At 44.7% G+C, this 21,022-nt stretch overlaps 1 protein-coding gene across 2 annotated transcripts; it reads right to left on the reverse strand.

Moving 5' to 3' along the window:
• Window positions 1-1,915: 1,915 nt before the first annotated feature.
• CHRNB4 (cholinergic receptor nicotinic beta 4 subunit) lies at window positions 1,916-19,661 on the reverse strand. Of its 2 annotated transcripts, none has more exons than XM_066635005.1 (6): window positions 19,607-19,661; window positions 13,589-13,734; window positions 7,724-7,768; window positions 6,968-7,077; window positions 4,899-5,871; window positions 1,916-2,056 (listed from the first exon to the last, which is right to left on the reverse strand). In XM_066635005.1, the coding sequence occupies exons 1-6, from the start codon at window positions 19,659-19,661 to the stop codon at window positions 1,916-1,918; spliced, it is 1,470 nt and encodes a 489-aa protein (XP_066491102.1). The 2 variants fall into 2 exon arrangements, with proteins under 2 accessions (XP_066491102.1, XP_066491103.1); XM_066635006.1 differs by lacking the exon at window positions 19,607-19,661 and adding an exon at window positions 18,497-18,518 and having other exon boundaries at window positions 13,589-13,722.
• Between the last annotated feature and the right edge of the window lie 1,361 nt (window positions 19,662-21,022).

Genomic DNA, 21,022 nt, shown 5'->3' on the forward strand with positions numbered 1-21,022 from the left:
TTTTCATCCATGACTTGCTTGCAGGTCAGTGAAGGAGTCCTCTGCTTTCTTTCACCATGTGTGCAGACTTTTGGTTTCACATCTACAGTGTGGCTGCAAAGTCCCTAGACATGAGACTGTGTAGATTTGGGATTGAAGCTGTTTCAGGGCCCAATCCTATCCAACTTTCCAGCATCGATGTAGCTGGAAAGCGATGAGGCATGAGCTGCATCTGGTGGTGAGGAAGGCGGTCATGGAGGTCTCCTCAAGGTAAGGGAATATTTGTTCCCTTACCTTAAGGCTGCATTGCAGCTGCATTGGTGCAGGAAAGCTGGATAGGATTGTGTGCTCAGCCTGCATAATGACTTTGTGGCCATCCCTGTAGATACTTCGAGAGTTTTTAGGCAAATTCTGGCTATGGTCAATTGCTTGTCAACTTCTGGATTTATCCGTTTAAGAGCTCCATCCTTTGTCATCTCTAACCTGTGCATAACCTTTTTCTTAGAATAAGCCTGAAGGATGCTTGTTACTTAACGGGGTTTTTACTTAGGAATGTGCTTTGAACTTAGCATTTTGGCACAAACTAGTATCCAGGTAATGAGCGGTGCTAAGCTCTAACAGTACGTTATAATGAGCAGTACCAAGGCCTATCAATTGGTAGAAATGATGTATTGTTGGATGCTTAGACTACACTAACAAGTTTTGGGGAGGTCATTTCAGGGAAATCATGGGGTTTGGGAGAGAAGGAAAGCTAAAAACAGCCTTATGGGCATGTCAAGGTTTTGAGAAAACAAGTGCACGACGCATGCTTAAGTATAGGTTGTACCAAAAAAAGGTGGTGGGATACTCTCTGTAACGATGGATACAAGTCAAAGCTCTGTGAAACTTTGAAACAGTGTGTATCCCAAGACAGCTGGCCTGTCTCAGGTGTGTTGGCCTGTGCACCAGGCAATTGCTCTTAAAACAAAGAAAAGAGAAAATCTCTAAACTAGAAACTGCTTTTGCTGTCAGTGTGTGATTTCTCCAGATCAGAACCCTGGGGGGGGAGGGGCAGCTGGTTCCCCAAGAATAGCATGTGCAGAGGTGGTTGCCCCCATTGTCCTGGACTGCAAACAGTTAAAGCCACACCACCCATTACCGTGATTCTGATTTTGTATGTGCTCCCCCCATGATGCAGACTATTTATAAAAATGGCAGCACATACATTCAAAGTAACATGCATGTTTTGACACAAAAAGGAACAGAAGGGAGACAACAATAAACAGCCAGTAGGAGAGTTGGTCCAGTAGTGTAGCGAGATGGGGGAGGCATGGTAAGTGCTGCAGGTGCTAAAACAGGCCATGTAAACAACCCATCCCACTCACTGTCAGAGCTATTCTGGGCATAGACAGCAATGTACAGACACCACCATGGCCTCTTCATACAGAAGCTGCTTGAATCCACATATAAGGTGGCTCTGCCATACCCCCAAAACTAGAGCCAATCAAGCAATGCCATTTTTCGAATCAGCCCCTTCCAAATATAATAGGTCTACCATTTAAGACAGCAAAATGTGTGTATTTATTTATTTATTAGATTTGTATTCCGCCTTTCTCCCCGAAGGGCACCCAATAGGCCTGAGTAATCTATTTGGGCAGATGTTTGGTGGACTGGGGTTAAATATAGGCGTTCTTTAATTTAGCACACTATATATTTCGTTATTTTTTTCCCCGTTTTTCATCATCGCTCGTCGTAAGCTGCCGGAATGGGGGGAGGACAGGACTATAAGCCCATGTAAAATAAGCAGAATCAATCAATCATTCAACCATGATGCTATATGTTTTATTCGTAGAAAATGTGGGTAAACGGCCAGACTTTGAAATTATACTTGTGGACCTCAAACCAGTGTCAAGCCCAGCTGTTGGGAACGCAGTCATCTGTGTTGAATTCAGTCGGCTCAAGGGCTCACAGTAATCGAGTGGTTTTGAAAAAGTGGCTGGAGAAATAATCCGACAGTCCCCAGAACGCAAACGAAGACAAATATCCAGAGAAACAGTCTGTCCACTACCATAGCAACATATTTCCAGTCCTCAATGACCTGGAGGTAAAAGCCAATTAAATACATTAAATAATGTAACAATTGCATAAACCGCTCGCTGCCAGTCCTCAACCCCCCTTTAGCTTTCTCAATTCTTCTTTCTTACATGGATTTAAACACCATTTTATTATTTCCATTGATATTAAATGCTAGCTATCCTTTTGTAATCTTTGAACCTATCGGACGCTTCAAAGTATATAAAGGTCAGAACTGAATGCTGCCAACTTTGTTCACCCCAGTGGTCTCTGCTCACCATGAAGCATGTTCCCATAAGAACAGCCTCAATGGATTACATCACCTATCCCAGCACTCTGCCTTTCACAGTAGCCAACCTGATATCTTCAGGTCCTCACAAGCAGGTCTTGAAGGAAATAACTCCCTGGGCACTGTTGCTTCCCAGGTAACTTACTGGCATTTTTCAATGGGATATGGAGGATCCATAGATTGAGCATCACTAATTGATGGGTTCCTCCTCCATGAATTTGTCAAATCTGTTCTTAAGTCTCAGCTGGCAGCCCTCATCAAATATTGCAGTCCTATTATTATTATTTATTATTTTATTAATTTATATCCCGCCTTTTGCCCCGTGGGCACACAAGGCAGCCTACAACAATTAAAAACAATAATTTAAACAATTGCACATAATTAAAAAATCTAAAACAAGCCCCGTGGATTCTAATATAAAAGAGAAAGAAGAGAAAGAAAGCCAGCCAGCCTGTCAACAATTAAAAGCTTTTTGAAATAAAAAGGTCTTCAGTCCACGCCGAAATATTAGCAACGAGGGAGCAGTTCTTAATTCTAAGGGAAGGGTATTCCAAAGTTCGGGGGCCACCACCAAGAAGGCCCTCTTCCTGGCCGCCGCCCATCTCACAGTAGCAAGCATCATACATTAATTTCTCATTATATGGAGGGGTACTTCTGTTTCTCTGTCATAGATGTACTACTAATCAAAATTACAAGTGCAAGCCTATGTGTGTCTACTCTGAAGTAAGCTCCATTGTATCCAATGCAGCTTACTCCCAGGAAAATGTGTATAGCATTAAAGCCTTAGACTTTACTCCTAAGGACGGTGTTCCTACACCTCCCTTTTCGCTATTTTCTGTTACTTTTTCCTGGCAAATCCTGTTTTTCCTATGGAAAAAACCATTTGGAGCAGATTTTCAACCTTTTTCATCTCACTGCACACTGGCAAGGCACTAAAATCATCAAGGCACACCATCAGTTTTTTGACAGCTGACAAGGCACACTGTGCTCTCAATGGGGGGCTCACATCCCCCAATGATCCTGCTAATAAATGACCCTCTTTTAAATTCCCATGGCACACCAGGGGACCATACACGGCACATCAGTGTGCCACGTAACAGTGGTTGAAAATGGCTGGAGAGTGCGACGCCATGCCTCACCCCCTTGCGACGCCAGTGCCATGAGGTCAGCTGAGGCACTTGTCTCAGCTAGAGGGTTAAGATAATTTAAAAAGCCCTACTGAATCAAGCCAAAGGCCCATTGAGTCCAACAGTCTCTTTTCTACAGTGGCCTACTAACTGCCTGGGAAGCCCACAAGCAGCAGAAAAGGGCATAATTCTGTCTCACCAGCGGTCCCCTGCAACTAGTATTCAGAGACATACTTCTGCTGAAACTGGAGGCCACTGCCAGCCAGCCTCCAAGATGCTCCTACTTCCCTCACTCCCTAGATTTGATTACAAAACTTCAGTCTAAGGAGAAGTCTACCAATGGCCACTAGCCATTATACAGGGGGTGCCTGAGTTACATCCATGTTACATCCATGAATTATCTACAGTTGCATCAGTACTTTTAGTTTAGAGTACTTTAGAGCCATTTAGTTATTGATTTTTCTCTGTAAACCGCTTTGTGAACTTTTAGTTGAAAAGCAGTATATAAATATGTTAATAATAATAATAATACTTTCACATGGGCCAGTCTGTCCATTGTGGTGCTTCTGCGCAGGCATGAAAGAGCTGGACTGGCAAGAGCCAACTCTTTCAACCTACGTATGTTCTCACTTCCAGACACATCTCCGGAATGGAACCAATATATCTCTACAGGTCTTCTTGTAAATGGAACTTCCGTGTCAGGAGGCAGTAAACCACTAGGTACTTGTTGCTGGGAAACAGCAGCAGCAGAAAGCTACTACCTTCACATTCTGTTTGTTGCTTCCTGGGGGCATTTGATTGCTCACTCTGGGGAGCATGATGCTGATCTTGAGGGTCCGGTCCTGGAGGGCTCCTAGGTTTCATGGCTGTGGTTACATCCATGAACTCTTATTTTGGTTCTGCCCAAGTGTGGCTGGCCTAAGGGCAATTTGACCAATTTGGCCAAATTGGGCCCCACACCTGGAGGTGCCCAGCCCTGGGGTGGTGAGTGGAGTGCGCATAGCTACAGCTTACACCTTGCTGGAATCTTCCATGCCAAGGTGTTGTAAGGAAAGCATGGTGAGTGCAGCATTGCCATTGGACAGCCTTCCCTCTTGCTTGCCCCTGGGTCCAATTGGCAGGAAATTGCACCCCCCCCCCCCGAAAGCAGTTGGCAGTGACACTGCTGCCAGGTGCCTCACCACTGCCGCTCATCCTGGGAGTAGGGAAGGCCCTGCAAAAATGTTTTGCATTGGGTCCTGCAGCTCCTAAGGCTGACCTGGGCCTGAGAGTTCTGGGGAGAAAAAAAAGACTGAAGCCTGGGAGTGGTTTGTTGGCAACCTTCAGTCTCGAAAGACTATGGTATAAGCCTACAGCACCCAGTATTCCCAGGCGGTCTCCCATCCAAGTACTAACCAGGCCTGACCCTGCTTAGCTTCTGAGATCAGATGAGATTGAGAAAAGCTACTCACACTCTCATTCTTGTCCTCGCTTCTCATGCGGCCTGCTATGAAAGTGACTCCATCAATAGCTTCTTGGACTTCGGGAGAGAACTTCATCGAAGAGCGTAGCCGAACGTCTTGATGGCTGCTGATCTGATCAGGATTCTCCGCAAGTTTCAGGTCATACTTTTTAGCGGAGGCTGTGTTCACAAAATAGGTGGAGGCCTTGTACATGTCGGAGGGGTCAGAGCAGAAACTGTCCACTTTACACCTCTTCCGGCTGCCCAGCCTTTGCCTTGCAGAATTATTCTCTGGACGCTTCATGAACAGGAAGCTTGGAAGTCTCTCAAGGAAGACCACTTTCACCCATGGTGGCATCGTATGCGTACTGGGAGATCTGTGATGGACGTTCAGCACACAGACGCTGGTAACGATGGAGAATGTCACTAATACCATTGTGAACATCAAGTATTTTCCAATCAGTGGGACATCTAGGGATGTTGGGGGCACAATCTTGGAAATCAGCAACAAGAACACAGTCAAGGCAAGCAAGACGGAAATACATAAAGTCATTTTTTCCCCACAGTCTGATGGGAGGTAGAACATCAGAATGGCTAAGGATGTGATAAGGACACATGGTATTATGAGGTTGATGGTATAAAACAGGGGCTTCCGCTTAATGATGAAGTCATACGTCACGTCCACATAATTTGGGTCTAAGGGGTTCACAGTTCTTCGCCCTGGGAGTGCCACAATGTCCCATTCGCCACTAGGTGTAAAGTCATCCATGCTGGCCGAACCCATTTTAAGAATCATGTCAATTTCAGTGTGATCGTAGGTCCATGACCGGAACTTCAGGGTGCAGTTTTGTTGGTCGAATGGGAAATGCTTCACTTCGATTTTGCAAGCGCTCTTGTAGATGGCTGGAGGCAACCACCAAATGCTCCCGTTGTTCTTCACTATCACATTTGTATACACCGAGACTTCATATGTGCCATCAGCGCTAAAGAAACAGAGGAGGCAAATACAGTCAAGGGAGAGGTGGTGTGCAATATGGGTTTCAAATGACAATGCATTCCAGTTTGTTTTACTGTTGTGACTCAGCATCTTTCTGACAGCAGCTTCACGGGACTTTTACAGGCAGTTAAAATAATTCAGATATGTTTGGAATTATGCAAGTCCCTCCCAGCATCTCAGTGATGGGCCAAATGCTGCCCCTCTCTTGCCTGGTGGTGTGCCAGCCTCCCACTCCCTGAGCTGGGTGTACTTCTGAACACCCCCCCCCCATTTTTTTAAATTGCACAAGCAGAATATTGCTTCTATCTATCTATCTATCTATCTATCTATCTATCTATCTATCTATCTATCTATCTATCTATCTATCTATCTATCTATCTATCTATCTATCTATCTATCTATCTATCTATCTATCTATCTATCTATCTATCTATCTATCTATCTATCTATCTATCTATCTATCTATCTATCTATCTATCTATCTATCTATCTATCTATCTATCTATCTATCTATCTATCTATCTATCTATCTATCTATCTATCTATCTATCTATCTATCTATCTATCTATCTATCTATCTATCTATCTATCTATCTATCTATCTATCTATCTATCTATCTATCTATCTATCTATCTATCTATCTATCTATCTATCTATCTATCTATCTATCTATCTATCTATCTATCTATCTATCTATCTATCTATCTATCTATCTATCTATCTATCTATCTATCTATCTATCTATCTATCTATCTATCTATCTATCTATCTATCTATCTATCTATCTATCTATCTATCTATCTATCTATCTATCTATCTATCTATCTAGGCCCCCACAGTACCTCCATCTGATGGTACAGTGGGCACTACCACCAGTACTGACGGGGACAAGACCTCTGATGGGCGTGGGCCCTTGGCAAGTGGCTAACCTCTGACACCACTCCTGCTACCTCTAGCTATTCAAAGGTTCAAAAGAGGTCTCATCCTTGCTTTCAGTGTCATCTGATAGTGCCTCGCTCATGCACATTGTCAGAGAAGCTGGAATTGAGGGACAGTGCAACAGCCGCTGGGCCACACTTACTTATTGTAAAGCACAATGTCCGGGAGCCAGACTTTCCTAGCTGGTATCCTTAGTTTATTTATGCCTTCATATTCTGAAGGTTCCCAAGACAAGCGGTAGTCGGTCCATTCCTACAAAAACAAAGCGGGAGACAACCACAGTGAAAGTGGCTTTTTAATTTCACAGTGTGCTTGCACAGTTATACAGTTATAGAACAGTACAGAACAAATCTTGAAGGAAGAAAGCAAGGCTCCATCAAGAACTCCCAGTGTCTGAGGGTGCTGGAGGCAGTAGGAGCTGTGAGTTGCAATGCAAAACATTTTTTTACAGGGGAGCACACTTGCAGGCTCCCCCCCCCCACTCACCAAGATGTGCGGCAGCAGTGAGGCACCCAGCAGTGGCATCACTGCCAACTGCTTCCAGGGAGGCAATTTCACTTTATCCAGGCATGCTGGGCAAAGAGCCATGTAGAAGACAAGCTGGTTGAAAGAGAGAGTGAGTGAGGAGGACAGAGTGTTGTATTGAGAGGGGGGTGTTAAAAAATTATCTGCCCTGGGTGTCAAATGCACTAAGTATGCCACTGTGTAGGCTAGAATTCCTTCACACCTCCTGCTCTGAGCCCCTTTCTGAACCCAAAGATTGGAAGGAGTGGCAGAGGCAAGTGGGCGATGGACATTCCCAACTAAACCACTACCTGAGGCAACCATCTCAGTTGGCCTCATGGATGGACTAAGAAAGAAAGAAAGAAAGAAAGAAAGAAGTTCATGGGATGGTTACCTGATTGAGCCAGACGTTGGTGGTCATGAACTGTTCACGCTCATTCTGAAGAAAGAGAAAGATACAAAGAAGCAAGATACATTTCACATCATGATAGATAGATGTAGTATGTAGGGGGTAAATTGGGACGCGTAGCACAGCCACTCTGTTGCTCTAGAACAGGGGTGTCCAAATATTTTGGCAGGAGGGCCACATCATCTCTCTGACACTGTGTCAGGGGCCGGGGGGGAGGGAAAGAATTAATTTACATTTCAAATTTGAATAAATTTACATAAATGAATTTATTAGAGATGGAACTTCTCTGAATGAATGAAGGTCTTGCAGTAGCTCAAGACCTATAAAAGGCCTTGCACAAAGCAAGGTTAGCCTTTCCTTCTCTGCAACTGCTGCATCACAGATGTGAAACAGCAAGTAGTGGAGGGAGCCCTCGTCCCACAGCTCAGGTGAGAGGTCATCAGGCCAGCATGGGCTCCAGCAAGTCTCTGGAGGGCCAGAGGCTCATTGGAGACTGGGGGCTCCCCGAGGGCCTGATTGGGAGCCCCTGAGGGCTGCAAGTGGCCTCCGGGCCGGGGTTTGGGCACCCCTGCTCTAGAAGTGCTAAATCAGCCTGTGTTGGTAGACTGAGGAGAAGGAAATCTTCAAAGGCAGCGAATTAGTTTCTAAGCCAAATGGCACCCATTTATTTGAGCAAATAGGAAAGAATCTAATCTCTTGTGGATTAAATCAGGGCCACCCTACCCATAAGACTGACGGTGCAATGCTACTCAATGCAGTGCTACTCAGTAGTAGATCTCACTGTGTTCAATGGGACGCACACCCTGGCAAGTATATGGGATTGCAGCCTGAGTAAGGCCCCTGAGGTTCACTCCAGAATGGGCTCCCTGCAGTGTCATAGTTGATGATCATGTAACCTGATGCTGGGCTCAAAATGATGCCCCGGAACTGATGTCATGCTCAGGCTTTTAAAAAACTGAAAATGAGGGAATTTCTGCCTCCTCTCCCCAGCAGCTAGCCACCCACTTGTTCTGCCACCCCCCTCGCTGCCTTTACGTTCTTGTATTCCATAATGCTTCTCTAGGTATTGAAGCCCCCTTCACCATAACATTTCTGGTGATAAACCTAAGCCAGGCTTTCTATGGATACTTTCCAGAGAGTAAGGGTGCAATCCTAACCCCTTATGTCAGTGCTTTCCAGCACTGGCATAGCGGTGCCAATAGGACATGTGCTGCATCCTGCAATTGGGTGTCACTCATGGAGGCCTCCTCACAGTAAGGGAATGTTTGTTCCCTTACCTCAGAGCTGCATTGCTCTTATGTCAGTCCTGGAAAGATGACCTCAGAGCTGCATTGCCCTTATGTAAGTGCTGGATGAGACCTAGAATGGATTGAAAGATGTGACATAAGGGGTTAGGATTGCGTCCTATGTATCATTGAACACAAAGGGACTCACTTCTGAGCAGACATGCTTAACCTTGGGCTGTGTATTGCGCAGACACAAACTGGACCTCTACCTGGATGAGAAAAGAGGCCATAGCTGAGGTTGAGGAAGAACCCAGCATGCCTGAATGTGCTCAGGACAGGAAATTGGCAAGACTGCAAGATACAAACAGATCAGAATCGCTGCACAGAGTGCTTGGGAGCAGAACTCCGTCGGAGGAACGCACTGAGCTGACTTTCTCCAGGGATCAGCAAATTTCTGGAAGGCTCTTTTCCCTCTGTTTGCACAGAGTGCACTGTAAATGCAAACCAGTGAAGCGTGAGGATTGCAATTGGCGGGTTGCGGTAGCGGGATACCACACACATCTCCCCACAGAGAGAAGCTGGGCTTTTTCAAAAGAACTGCCGTTGGTTTCCAGAGATCTCTAATCGGGAAATTGCAGCCTGTTTATTATTTCATGTACCCGGCACTTTTGTTGTGCAAAATGCTTCACGGTCTTGATAATTTCATTACCATAACAAGAGCTCCATAACAAGGTACTCCATCCAGGGTTCACAAAGCCTGGAATGGACTGAAAGAGGAAGAAAGGCATGTTTTGGCCTTTGGATGGAATGAGCATAATGACAAATGGCTTAATATGGATCTGCAGAAAGGCAATTACCACAGCCAAGGAACGGAGCCAAAGAAAACTCTTCACTTTCCCGTCTGCTTTTATGAAGCCAGAAGTGGAGGCAGGAGTGCTGGGGCCAAGTGGTGGTGGGGGCCCTATGCTGGGCCCCCATGGAACATGTGCAAGCACACACTACCCCTACTTGGGAGCAGCTTGGACATTCCAGTCTCGACCGCCTCTTTACCTAACCTAGATGACCAGGATGGGTAAAGGAGAGCAGTTTGGATGCTTCTCTTTCACAGCGTTGCTGAGATGGAACATCCAACAGCCAACCTCCACCACCCTCAGCAGTCCTCTACAAATGGGCTCCCTCAGAGGGCTCTGCATCATGACACAGGCCTCTGGGGAAGCCCAATTGGGGATGGGCCAGGTGGAAAGAGTCAGCAAGCACATCTCACTTGTTGCGCAAACTGCACTGCTGCTGCTGGTTGACTGCCACAACTGGGAGACTTTGGGATCAGTTGCTTGGGTCTCTGGCAGCCTGTGACCTCTCTGCTGGTGCCCAGCATGACTGAAACCTGAGCCAGCCCTGGGTGACAGTTCCGAGATTACTGGAGATGCAGAGCTCATAGCACTAAGGATCAAAACGAGCAATCCCTTTACTGTGAGTCTTTAAAGGTTGTGTGAAGTCTTCAAAGACTATAAAACCACAGAAGTACCATTATATATACGTGAGGTCCTCAGCCAAGGTGAAGGGCAGATTTCATAGACAGATGTCCTGTTGGTGAATATATTTCACAGTGAACTGGTCTGGATAAGAGTTAAGTAAGGAAACTATTTTTTATATGGCTTCAATACTCGCATTTTGTCCACAAGGGAGTTTGCTGCGAAACGTTCTCCCCTTTCAGTGGTGTTGTGTTACACATTTTAAAGACACACAAAGCAGTGGCGTCGATGTGGGGGGCGCAAAGGGTGTGAGCCGCACCAGGTGATGCACACGGGGGGGGTGTGACACCACTATAGGTCAAAATTGTTTAAATCTTGGTACTTTTGAATAATGCCATCTTGTTATACATCATTCAATGCGGAATTTCATGCAGAATGCAATGAAATAAACCACGTTGAAATATCTCTAGTCTATCAAGAGTTATAGCCAAAAACCCAGTGGGGTGGGGCAATAGTGCATCAGTGCACACACCAACTGGGGCGTGGCCATACCTGCAGCAAGGGAGGAGGTCCATCATGGGATGACACTCTGGCCTCCTGCAGCAGGTGAAGCAAACCCTCAGTTCTTTAGGAAATATACTCGACCTGACGGCTGTTCTTTTTCTTTTGGGCTTTGGTTTGCAGCAACTTTGATCCCTCTTTCTTCATTGCCTGAAGCCTTTCCCCCTCTGGCCACTAGCTACAAGGAGACAGACTTTCCTCCCAGAATAGAATAACTGCATTTTGCTTGCCTGATTATGTTTAGGTCTGCAATTTTGTGATGCAGTAGCTCTTTACTGAATTATATACAACATAGGCAATGTTATGTAACAAGGGCTGAAACAGACACCAAATTTGCAGGGTCATTAGATGGTCTGAATTTGTAAAATAGCAGTGGGGGGATCAGTAACATAGGGTATGTAGGAAATTATACTGAGTTGTCTTATTGGTCTATCTAGGGCAGTATTGTTGATGCTGATTGGTAGCAAACTCTCTAAATCTTCAGACATTTTTCTATGCACTACCTGGAGATGCCGGGAATTAAACCTGAGATTTTTTGCATGCCCAGCAGGTATTCTTCCACTGGGCTACATCTCCATCCCTTAATGGGGAATTTTACTCCTTCAGTCTCTGGTCATGACAAAAACAACCCTCTCAGCTGCTACACACACACACGTGCAATATGTATGTGTGCATATATACTTAGATGTAGACATAAACTTGGTGTAAACAGTGAAGTCCCACTCTGAAAGAAACTGATTGTCATTTTCAGCAGTGCTGTCAGGTGGGAGATGAATTAGCCTTTGATAGCATCCATTTCAATTCCCCTCCTCTAAGCTAGCTAGTTCAAAGCCTTTTAATGAAGTAGCTGTGCAGCCCAGGGTGAAAAATGCACTGGTTATAGCCAGAAAGGTAATTGAGCGATTCTTGGATACTATATGAATGTACAGGGCAACTGGGAAAAGGAAATCTCCAGCTGATTGACAGATTAATGGGCTCCAGCACAAAGATCAGGAACACCCAAAGATAATGAACTAACTAGGTTAAGACTCCATCTGTGTTCCATAAATCCTCCTAATCACATTCATGCTTCCAGTCATCGTTTTGGCCTTGCCTGGTTCTTTCTGTCCTGATTATATTCATATCTAGAAATGAAGTTACTGCTTTCAATCATACGATCTGCTTTCAATCATTCGATCTGCTTTCCTAGACAACATCCCGAAGGTATTTTGAACTTGAATTGCTCTGGTCTTTCTCAGTCAAAGATGAAAGATAACAGGACCTCCACCCAAAACTTTAAAGAGATACTGCCATCAGAATACACAATACTGGGCGAGATGGACTGGCCTGACTTGGTGGAACGCATCTTCATAAGCTCATGGAGCACCAGAGTGCATGCAAGTCTGAAGCGCAAATTTATCAATTTCATGAAGATGTTTGCCTGCCTTTGGCAGAATAAGGCCTAGCAGGGCTGGTCCATCTAATGAGGTTGACTGAGATGGTCACACCAAACCATGGATTGGAAGGGATGCCCACCTATGTTCAGTGTGTCTCTTCCTTTTTCTTCAGTCTATTCAAAAAGAAGAGAACAAAAGAAGAAGTGTGGAGAAGAGAGTGGCGGGCTAGAGTGCCTCCAAAGTTCTAGCCCTTCAGGACATGTCTTCTCTTTCATATGTCAGCTTTGGGGGAGGAGGGAAGAGTAGTGGCAATGGCAGTTGAAACACTGCAGGGTAAGGAGGGCACTACCTTGTACACTTCAGGCATCAAGAAATTCTGGGCCTCTTCCAGGCTCTAGCCCTTCAAGGGTAACCCTGCTTTTGCAAACTTCCTGGAGTCTACAAAGCAATAAAATAGGAGGTCCTGCAAACCCAATGCTTATTTTCTATATCAGTGTTTCTCAACGTTTGTCCTCCACTGTTTCACTTCACATGATCCACCTATTTGAAGTACCACCAGAAGCCAGGGTGGTGTAGTGGTTTGGGAGGTGAACTTAGACTTGGAAGATTCAGGTTTGAATCCCCCTTCAGCCATGAGGCTTCTTGGGTGACTTTGGGCCAGTCACTTTCTCTCAGCCTCACCTACCTCACAGGCTTGTTGTGAGGACAAAAGGAGGGGAGCAGCTGTGTACACCGCCCTGAGCTCTTTGGAGGAAGGGCGGTATAAATATGTGAAAAATAATAATAAATAAATAACTGAGGATGACATCAGTTGACATCAGATGATGTGATCACCAGTTACTTCTGGGTTGGGAGACCAGATGTGAACATAAGAACATAAGAACAGCCCCACTAGATCAGGCCATAGGCCTATCTAGTCCAGCTTCCTGTATCTCACAGCAGCCCACCAAATGCCCCCATGTGATGTGACAAACACCAGTAAGAGGCTCAGGGTGGACAAGAGGGCTTTTTCAAGCGTGGGCAAGCATGCTTTGGAGCTCTCCCCGCTAAGAACCAAGCCTCCTACTGTTGTTTGTGGTGTCGCGTTCTTGATCCAGGGCTTCAGGAGTCCCACAATTACCACCAGATACCACCTCAAGTACCGCTGGTTGAGAAACACTATTTACGACAGTCTTACATTTTGCAAGCAAGCAAGGAAGTTTGATTCAAACTTACCACACTAATAAGCTGGGCTAGGACTACCTGCAGTTCTACAACAACCAGCTGTGAAGAATTGAAGGCGGGGCGAATTAAGTTATTGTAGCGTGAAGTATTCAGGAGGTGATTCATTAGCCTTTCCTCAGCATCTGCTGTGTCATTTCCTATAAAGCAGGAAACAAAAACAGAATCACAAAATGGAGGCAAGATACTATTTTATTTTGAAGAATGAAAACAACCCAGAAGTGTACTTAATTGGAAACCACCATAATCTCTGCTTATAGATCAATATTTAACAATAATTTAACAGTATGAAAAGGATCAAATTGACAAACTTCTGGCCCAATCCTATGGCAGTGGATTCCATGATCTGTTGCTGAAAGTCCCGGTCTGACACCGCAAAAACCATGCCAGTGCTTTTTCAGGGCCACCAGTGCAAATGACCAGAAGACTCACTCACACACATGTCAGCAGCTCACCCAGTCCACACAAGAGCAGGTAAGGTAGTGGCAGGGGTGGTTTGGGGGAGGACTGACCAGGCTGAACTGGGGGCGGTTTGGGGGGAGGGGTGATCTTGGTGGCAGTGGCACACATCAAGATCCCCTTTCATGGCCCAACATACCCCCTAAGGTGCCTTGGACTTATGCCAGTTAAGTAGCTGGCATAAATCTGTGGATCTTCATTAGTGGCCAAGCAGATTAAGGGGAGGTAACTAAAAAAGTTTCCATAGGTACCACAGCATCTCGCAGGTTGGTGAGGCATAGGATTGGGCTTCCTGGAAGGCAAAAAAATAATCATCTAGGAAATGTGACTTCACAAACCTAGTTGTAACCACCCACGAGGATCTCACATGGTCTCTAAGGACACATCCACCATTTTGTCCTGTGTAACGCCTTCACTTTCATACTCAAATACCTTATAAATTAATGTTTAATGTCACTCAACATGACACTCTAAAACACTATAATATGCACATGGTTAGCATGTCAACCCCTATATTTGAATGAAATATTAAAAAGAGACAGCTGAAGGATATAATCATGCAAGGCCACCTGTTAAATCTCATTCCCCTAGCAAAGAGCCAGGCAAAGCCATTAAAAGCTGCATGAATATCACAGTTAAGCTTTGCCCTTTCTTTTTGGGGGGGAGAGTGGCAAGATAACTACATGCAAACAAATTAAATGTGGGGCCAAACTTGATGAGACATGGAAGCTCAGATCTCCCAACAGTTTCTTTTAAAAGAAAGCACCAGGAGAAGAGCACCTTTTAGAAGAAAGCACCCCATGCCCATTTTAAGAACAGCCCCGCTGGATCAGGCCATAGGCCCATCTAGTCTAGCTTCCTGCATTTCACAGTGGCCCGCCAAATGTCTCAAAGAGCACACAAGACAACAGTCCCTCCTCTTCTGCTCCATTCCCCTCTTTCTTTTCAAATATAGGCAGGAGGTCGGGCTCAGTTGGTAGAGCTGCCGCCTTGTATTCCTGAAGATCTGAGGCTGCCAGTTCGAAACAACCGGAAGTACCCGAGAACTGACGACACGCTGATATACTGATGAGCTGAAGTGGAGCGTGGGAGGCGAAGGGCCAGAGAGAGGCCAGACCAGGAAGGAATCCAGCTGGAACGAGGAGTTCTATGAAAGACTCCGTAGAACTATTCAATTGTAAAAATCCCTACGGGGGTTTAGAACAGCCTGCCTATGTAAGCCGCCTTGGATTAAAGTCTGAGGAGAAAACTGACGACCAAAGAAAGGCGGTATATAAATACCTGTATAAATAAATAAATATAGGATGTGGGAGGAGGAACAACAACAGTGGAGGTAGACAGAGGTGGCCATCCTCTACCAAGCTGCCACCCCAGGTGACTGCCTCAGTCAACCCTCATGGACAGGCAGGCCTTGAGTCCCCCAAAGCTAAATCTCTGGGTAGCTGGGCGGATACATCTCTTGAGTGCGCATGTCTGTCAGTAAGGTGCCTGCAGTGTACAGTCTGCCGTTCCACAGAATCTGGGTGGAACTGTTAACAGATCATTGTAGGGCAATATGAATTTATGCTCTTCTCGCGTATCGTTAACCGAAAGGACACATCTATTTTGGCTGTGAAAATACTTCAGGACAGACTATTGAAGCATAAACACAGCAGATGGAGTAAAGCCTTCGGCATGTGCAATGAAGTTCTGATGCACACATGCGCCCAGGCAACAAGCTTTGGTATAAGAACAGAGGCATGTCCCTATTTTTTATATCTGAAATGATGGACGGTGTGACAGTATTTTAATGTGCACATGCTACTGTAACTTGAACATCAAAAGTTTCTTAAAACTATTGCACATGAATCTGTGGCTGAGAGATTCCTGGCACCAGGACATGGCTTAAGGGCACATGATACAGCTGCACTGCTGAAGCTAAAATGGCTTGGTCAACTTTAGAACTGTGCTTGGATGAAAGACCACCTGGCTCAGATCCCATACAGATCCCTTAAGCTCCAGCAAGGAAGAAAGGCCAAGTATAAGCGTCAGAAATATATTCATTAAATTTACCAAGAAATAACTAGGCAAAAATTCAGGAAAGGCAGGGCCGGTCTTAGGGGCTGCAGGGCCCCATTAGGAACATTTGGGGGGGGGGGCAGGTTCACAGCCAATGTCTGTGTAATCTTAGAGTTATATATAAAATGTATTATATAGACAGTATATCTCTATGATAGAATGGAACACAATCAAAATGTGAGTTAATGGATCAAATTGATCCAAGCATACGTATTTGAATATAGAATTGCATACACGTACACCTACAAGTAAACAAACAAAATGTGTAGATTACTTTTGAAAAGTAAATAAGTCTGTTTTCATTATTCACTAGGGTTAGGTTCCTGGAAATCGTTGTGGATACCGAATTAGCAGATACTGAATCATTGAAACTATGGGGAAAATGGGATTAGGTACCAAGGGACTCTTTCCACCATATACTCTACGAACTTTTATGAACCTGAATCTTAACTTGAAGTCTATGGATGACAGCGAAGGCTCATCTACATCTCCAACATCTGATGCTTCCTCCTCTGTGCTGGATATCCCTTGATGCATTGAAGTTTGTGGCAATGCTAATGGCAATTTCTCCATGCTGGCTATGCCTCAACTCATTGAAAGTTACCAGCCCAACAATGAGGCCTCAGAGATCAGCAGTGGGGAGGAGGTTGCTTCACCTGTCCTCCTCCTCCACCAGTCTCTGGGCTCCTTCTCTGGGCTTGCCCCAGCCCCAGAGGAGCTCTCCTCATTGCCAGGGTTGGGAAGGTTGAGCTGGAGTCCCCAAGATGGTGCCCAAAATGGTGGGGCAAGTCTGGAAGCGGATACAAATTTGTCCGACAATTTTCCATGGGCCAATTCCTGTTTGATGCGGCACCAGCACAGTATTAGCGGATAGCGAGAACAGAGTCACATATAGCGAGAGGTGGGTGGCAATTCTGTCCCTCGCAGATAAGCAAGTTTGCATATAAAGAGAACTGCCTTTAGTTACAAAATCAATTATTTCAGTGACTTTGAAATGATTTAGTAAACATATTGATTTTATTTTTTTTTTTACTCTAGCACAGGGGGACCCAATTGGGAGCAATGGTTCAGTTGGCTTAAAGATGGCCCTGAAGAAAGGGATGGACCTGAATCCAAGCCCCAACCAACCAATCAGCAGGGAAGGGAGGAGACATGGCTCAGCATCCCACCCCAAACAAGTACAGTAATTACCAATCTTGAAGCTGTCAGTGCCCGAGCATTTGTTTGATGCTGTGCACACAGTTTCTGAATCCGCACTGAGAAACACCCAGGGATTGCTCTTTTGGCACACAAACCAGAAGGGGGCACATTCACAGACACCTCCTCTGCGGAGGCCTGGCAGGCCTTAAGTGTGTTTCCACATGTGACACTAAAAGGGCCTTCCATGTGTGTGCATGTATGTGTGAGTGGAATGAATTCCACCTGGAAAGCGGAAGAGAGCTTAAATCCAACATGCCTTCTGGCCGGTGCAAAGTTTTACACTCACTCTAGAAACAGGGAATGATAAAATCAATTTCAGGTGTGGAAATCACTTGGAACCAGGCTGTTGAGGAATGAGCCATTCTCCAGTGGCAAAAGTGTCATTTGCCCCTCATTATGAAGCAAACACCACTAGATGTCAGGAGCACACTGACTTGCATATTTTCACAGATCGGAGCATTTGTGGGGCCTAAAATATGTTTTGTCCAGCTCAAGTCACTGTTAGTCACTCCATTCCCTCTTTATTAAATCAAGCATCAATTGCATCATGTCCTGAAAGCAAAATAACTAGATTTACAAACCTTCGTCATTTTCACTTAAGCAAACTAACAAATTGTGGCCAAATTCCTGTAATATAATTTCTCTCTCTCTCTCTCTCTCTCTCTCTCTCTCTGAATGTGTGTAATTGGTTCCTTTTTGTTACAGCAAATCTACAACTTCTACTTTGGCCAGTTGTCATCAATGGAGCCACTCCATTCAAGCGACTAGTGAAAAGAGAGAATTAGAAAACAGTACTACAACTGTTTTGGGGTTCTCTTTTAATCACCATTGGTATGTAACTCCTGACACCTTCCTCCTACAGCTGGTCTATTTTTGCAGCAGCTTTAGTTCCATCATCCCACTGTCAAGACTCTTTGTGGTTATCTAATAATTAAAAAAAAGAAGAAGAAGAATGAGATTGAGATAACTACTTTCCACTACAGAAATGAATTGCTTAAGAAATAAGATGATCAAACCATCAATCGATTTCTTTACAGCGAAGTTGGCAGAGAGATTTGCTGGCTCTGCAACTCTTAACTAAACTAATTTTTCTCTGTCCTCTTATTTCTTTAATTAAGACAGGTTGATCCCCTACTCCTCCAAGTAGTTTGATCACTTTGTATTATCACGTTTCCTTGGCCAAACTACCAAGCACCCCACAAAGAATGCCAATCGAGCTATCAAATTTGGGATTCTAGAGCTTCTTAAATTATTGAATGTGATTGTTATTACCTCTCAACATGCTCTATATAGATCATGGTTTATTAATGCTGCCTACATACGTTGCACACTCTACTTGTCTTGGATTCTACATTGATATTTTATTGCTAGTGTGCAGTCATTTCAAATGGATCCTCATTTTAAAACTGGTCCCAGAGTGTACTAAGAAAATAAATTCAATCAAATGACAACTTTCCAGTTTTTTTTGGTTCCATCTTGCTCCAGACATTGATTGATTGTGTTGTTGTTTTTTGCCCCTCGTCATGCTTATGATACTTAACAATAAATAGTGCTTTCAATTGTCAGAGAACATATTCAATAAAGTGCATCTTGGTTAATGCAGTAATGATCGTTGGAAGGAAAGACTTTGGAAAGCACTGCCAGATCCATAGTCTAGTTAAACTTTGAAATTCTAGCCAGTTTGGTCCCATTGCCTTCAAGAGAACAAAACTGGTTGTTCACAGAGTGTGTCGACTGGGTTATCAAACAATACTGCTAAACTAGTACTGCACTAATACTTTCTATTATGAAACTGGGAAAACAAGAGAAGACCATCTCTGTTTTGATCATTTTTCACACCCATGTCCTTATGTTGACCACATTTGCAAGGTCCACTGAATCCTGTTTATCAAACCAAAAGAGGAGCAGGATTCACAGAGGCATCGCAATGCTTGTTTCAGCCAGTGCTGTACAGAGCTGACACCCAACAGATGTTTGACATCAACATCCCCTTATGGAACTAGTACTATTAAAGATGAGCCTTCTTTTTCATTTCCAGTCAAGGTTTCCCATTCCACTTTGGCACCGATTAGGTGAGCGATGAACCATCATGCTGGCCATGGAAATACCACAGACCACAACACCAAAACAAATGTTTTTTTTTGAACTTTCATGCAATTTTCTTTGCAAAGAAGCAAACCTGGCTGGAAGTTAGACAACCTTTTTTGCATCGGCTTTCTGAAAGATTTTTATGTGCTGCTGCTTCAAAGCTACCATCCTCTCCCCAAACTGTACTGGAAAGAAAAGAGCACTCACCTTTAATGCAAAAGGAGACCACCGCAGAGAAAAAGAGCCAGCTTGTATTCCTCATGGCAGTTATAAAAGGAGGTGGATGACTGGTCTTTTGTGGGGGACACTGCCGGAGATGGGCTCAGCTGTCAAGTTGTATAGGCATGGGAAATCAAAGCAAAATAGCACTTGGGAGGCATTCAGAGTCTGGAAGCAGAGAGACTGTAGGACCCAGAAAGTCTTCTGTACCAAGGGGAGCTCTCCAGGGGAAGGTGATCCCTCCCCCTTTGCAGCTGATTAAAGAGAAGAAAATGTGGAAGAGGAATCATGATGTATTTAAAATGTGATAAAAGAAGGGCAGAGTGGTATCAATGGGCCAGTGCACACATCTGCAAAAGACAAGTGCATTATCCATGTGACTGGGCAGCGTTTAAAGGGCTGCCTTTGCCTTATTAGTGAGGCTGCACCGGAGCTGGCAAGGAGGGAGGGCTGTCTTTCCAGCCAGCCAGCGAAAGGACTGGAGAGAACTCTGTGCCAATGTCCAAGCAGTGCTGCTTCTCAGAGAATGGTAGGGCAGGAAGACACTGGAAGGTCATCCAGCCCAACCCCAGCTCCAAGCAGGAGTTCCTGCTCACGCATCCAGGTGCTCCACATCACAGGTGCTATAAGGAGGGATCAGAAGAGAAGCCAGGTACTAGAGGGTCCTTAAAGGTGGGAGTCATCCTCCCAAGGGTTAAACTACATGTGATATTAAGCCACATGTAATTAACCCCAGAGGTGGTCTTTTTATCATCAAAAATAAGCCAAAGGGGACACCAATCCAGCCTAGGAAAGCATCATGGGGCAGTAGAGGGGTTCTGAAATTTTTCTCCTTCAAGGCAGTGCAGGGGAAATTGTCCCAGGCCACTACTTGCTCCGCAGTTACTATTTGTTACAAATAGCAGCTTTGGGAGAAATTGCATGGGGGGAAAGGGTTAAATGCACTATGCACCCCCCCAATGCACTATGTGCTGCACACTCAGGCCAAGTATGGGTTCTCCCAGCTTATTCCTGATCATTAAAGGAATGCTTCCACTCCATGCAAACATATGCATGCAATTGTTTCATGTGCTGTACATTTGTGTACATTCACAATGCTATCCTATGCATGTCTACTTAAAAATGAATCCTATTAATTTCAGTGGAACTTGCTCCTGGGTGAATATGTATAAGAATTCAATGAGGTTTCAGTTCAGTAAGGTCAATAGGATTTAATAATCTGAGCGACTCGTCTCTTTTCACAGAAGTGTGGAGGAGAAAAGAGTGATGGGCTAGCATCAGAGATGTCTCTTCTATATTTCTGCTATACAGGTATAACCTAATTATCTATGGATTTTTCACCTGCAGTTTTATCTCAACGCAGTGAGAAAGGGCCCTTTAAATTGAAGGAAAAAGTCGTTTAAC

Source organism: Tiliqua scincoides, chromosome 8 (assembly GCF_035046505.1).
Source record: "Tiliqua scincoides isolate rTilSci1 chromosome 8, rTilSci1.hap2, whole genome shotgun sequence".
Classification (NCBI taxonomy): domain Eukaryota; kingdom Metazoa; phylum Chordata; class Lepidosauria; order Squamata; family Scincidae; genus Tiliqua; species Tiliqua scincoides.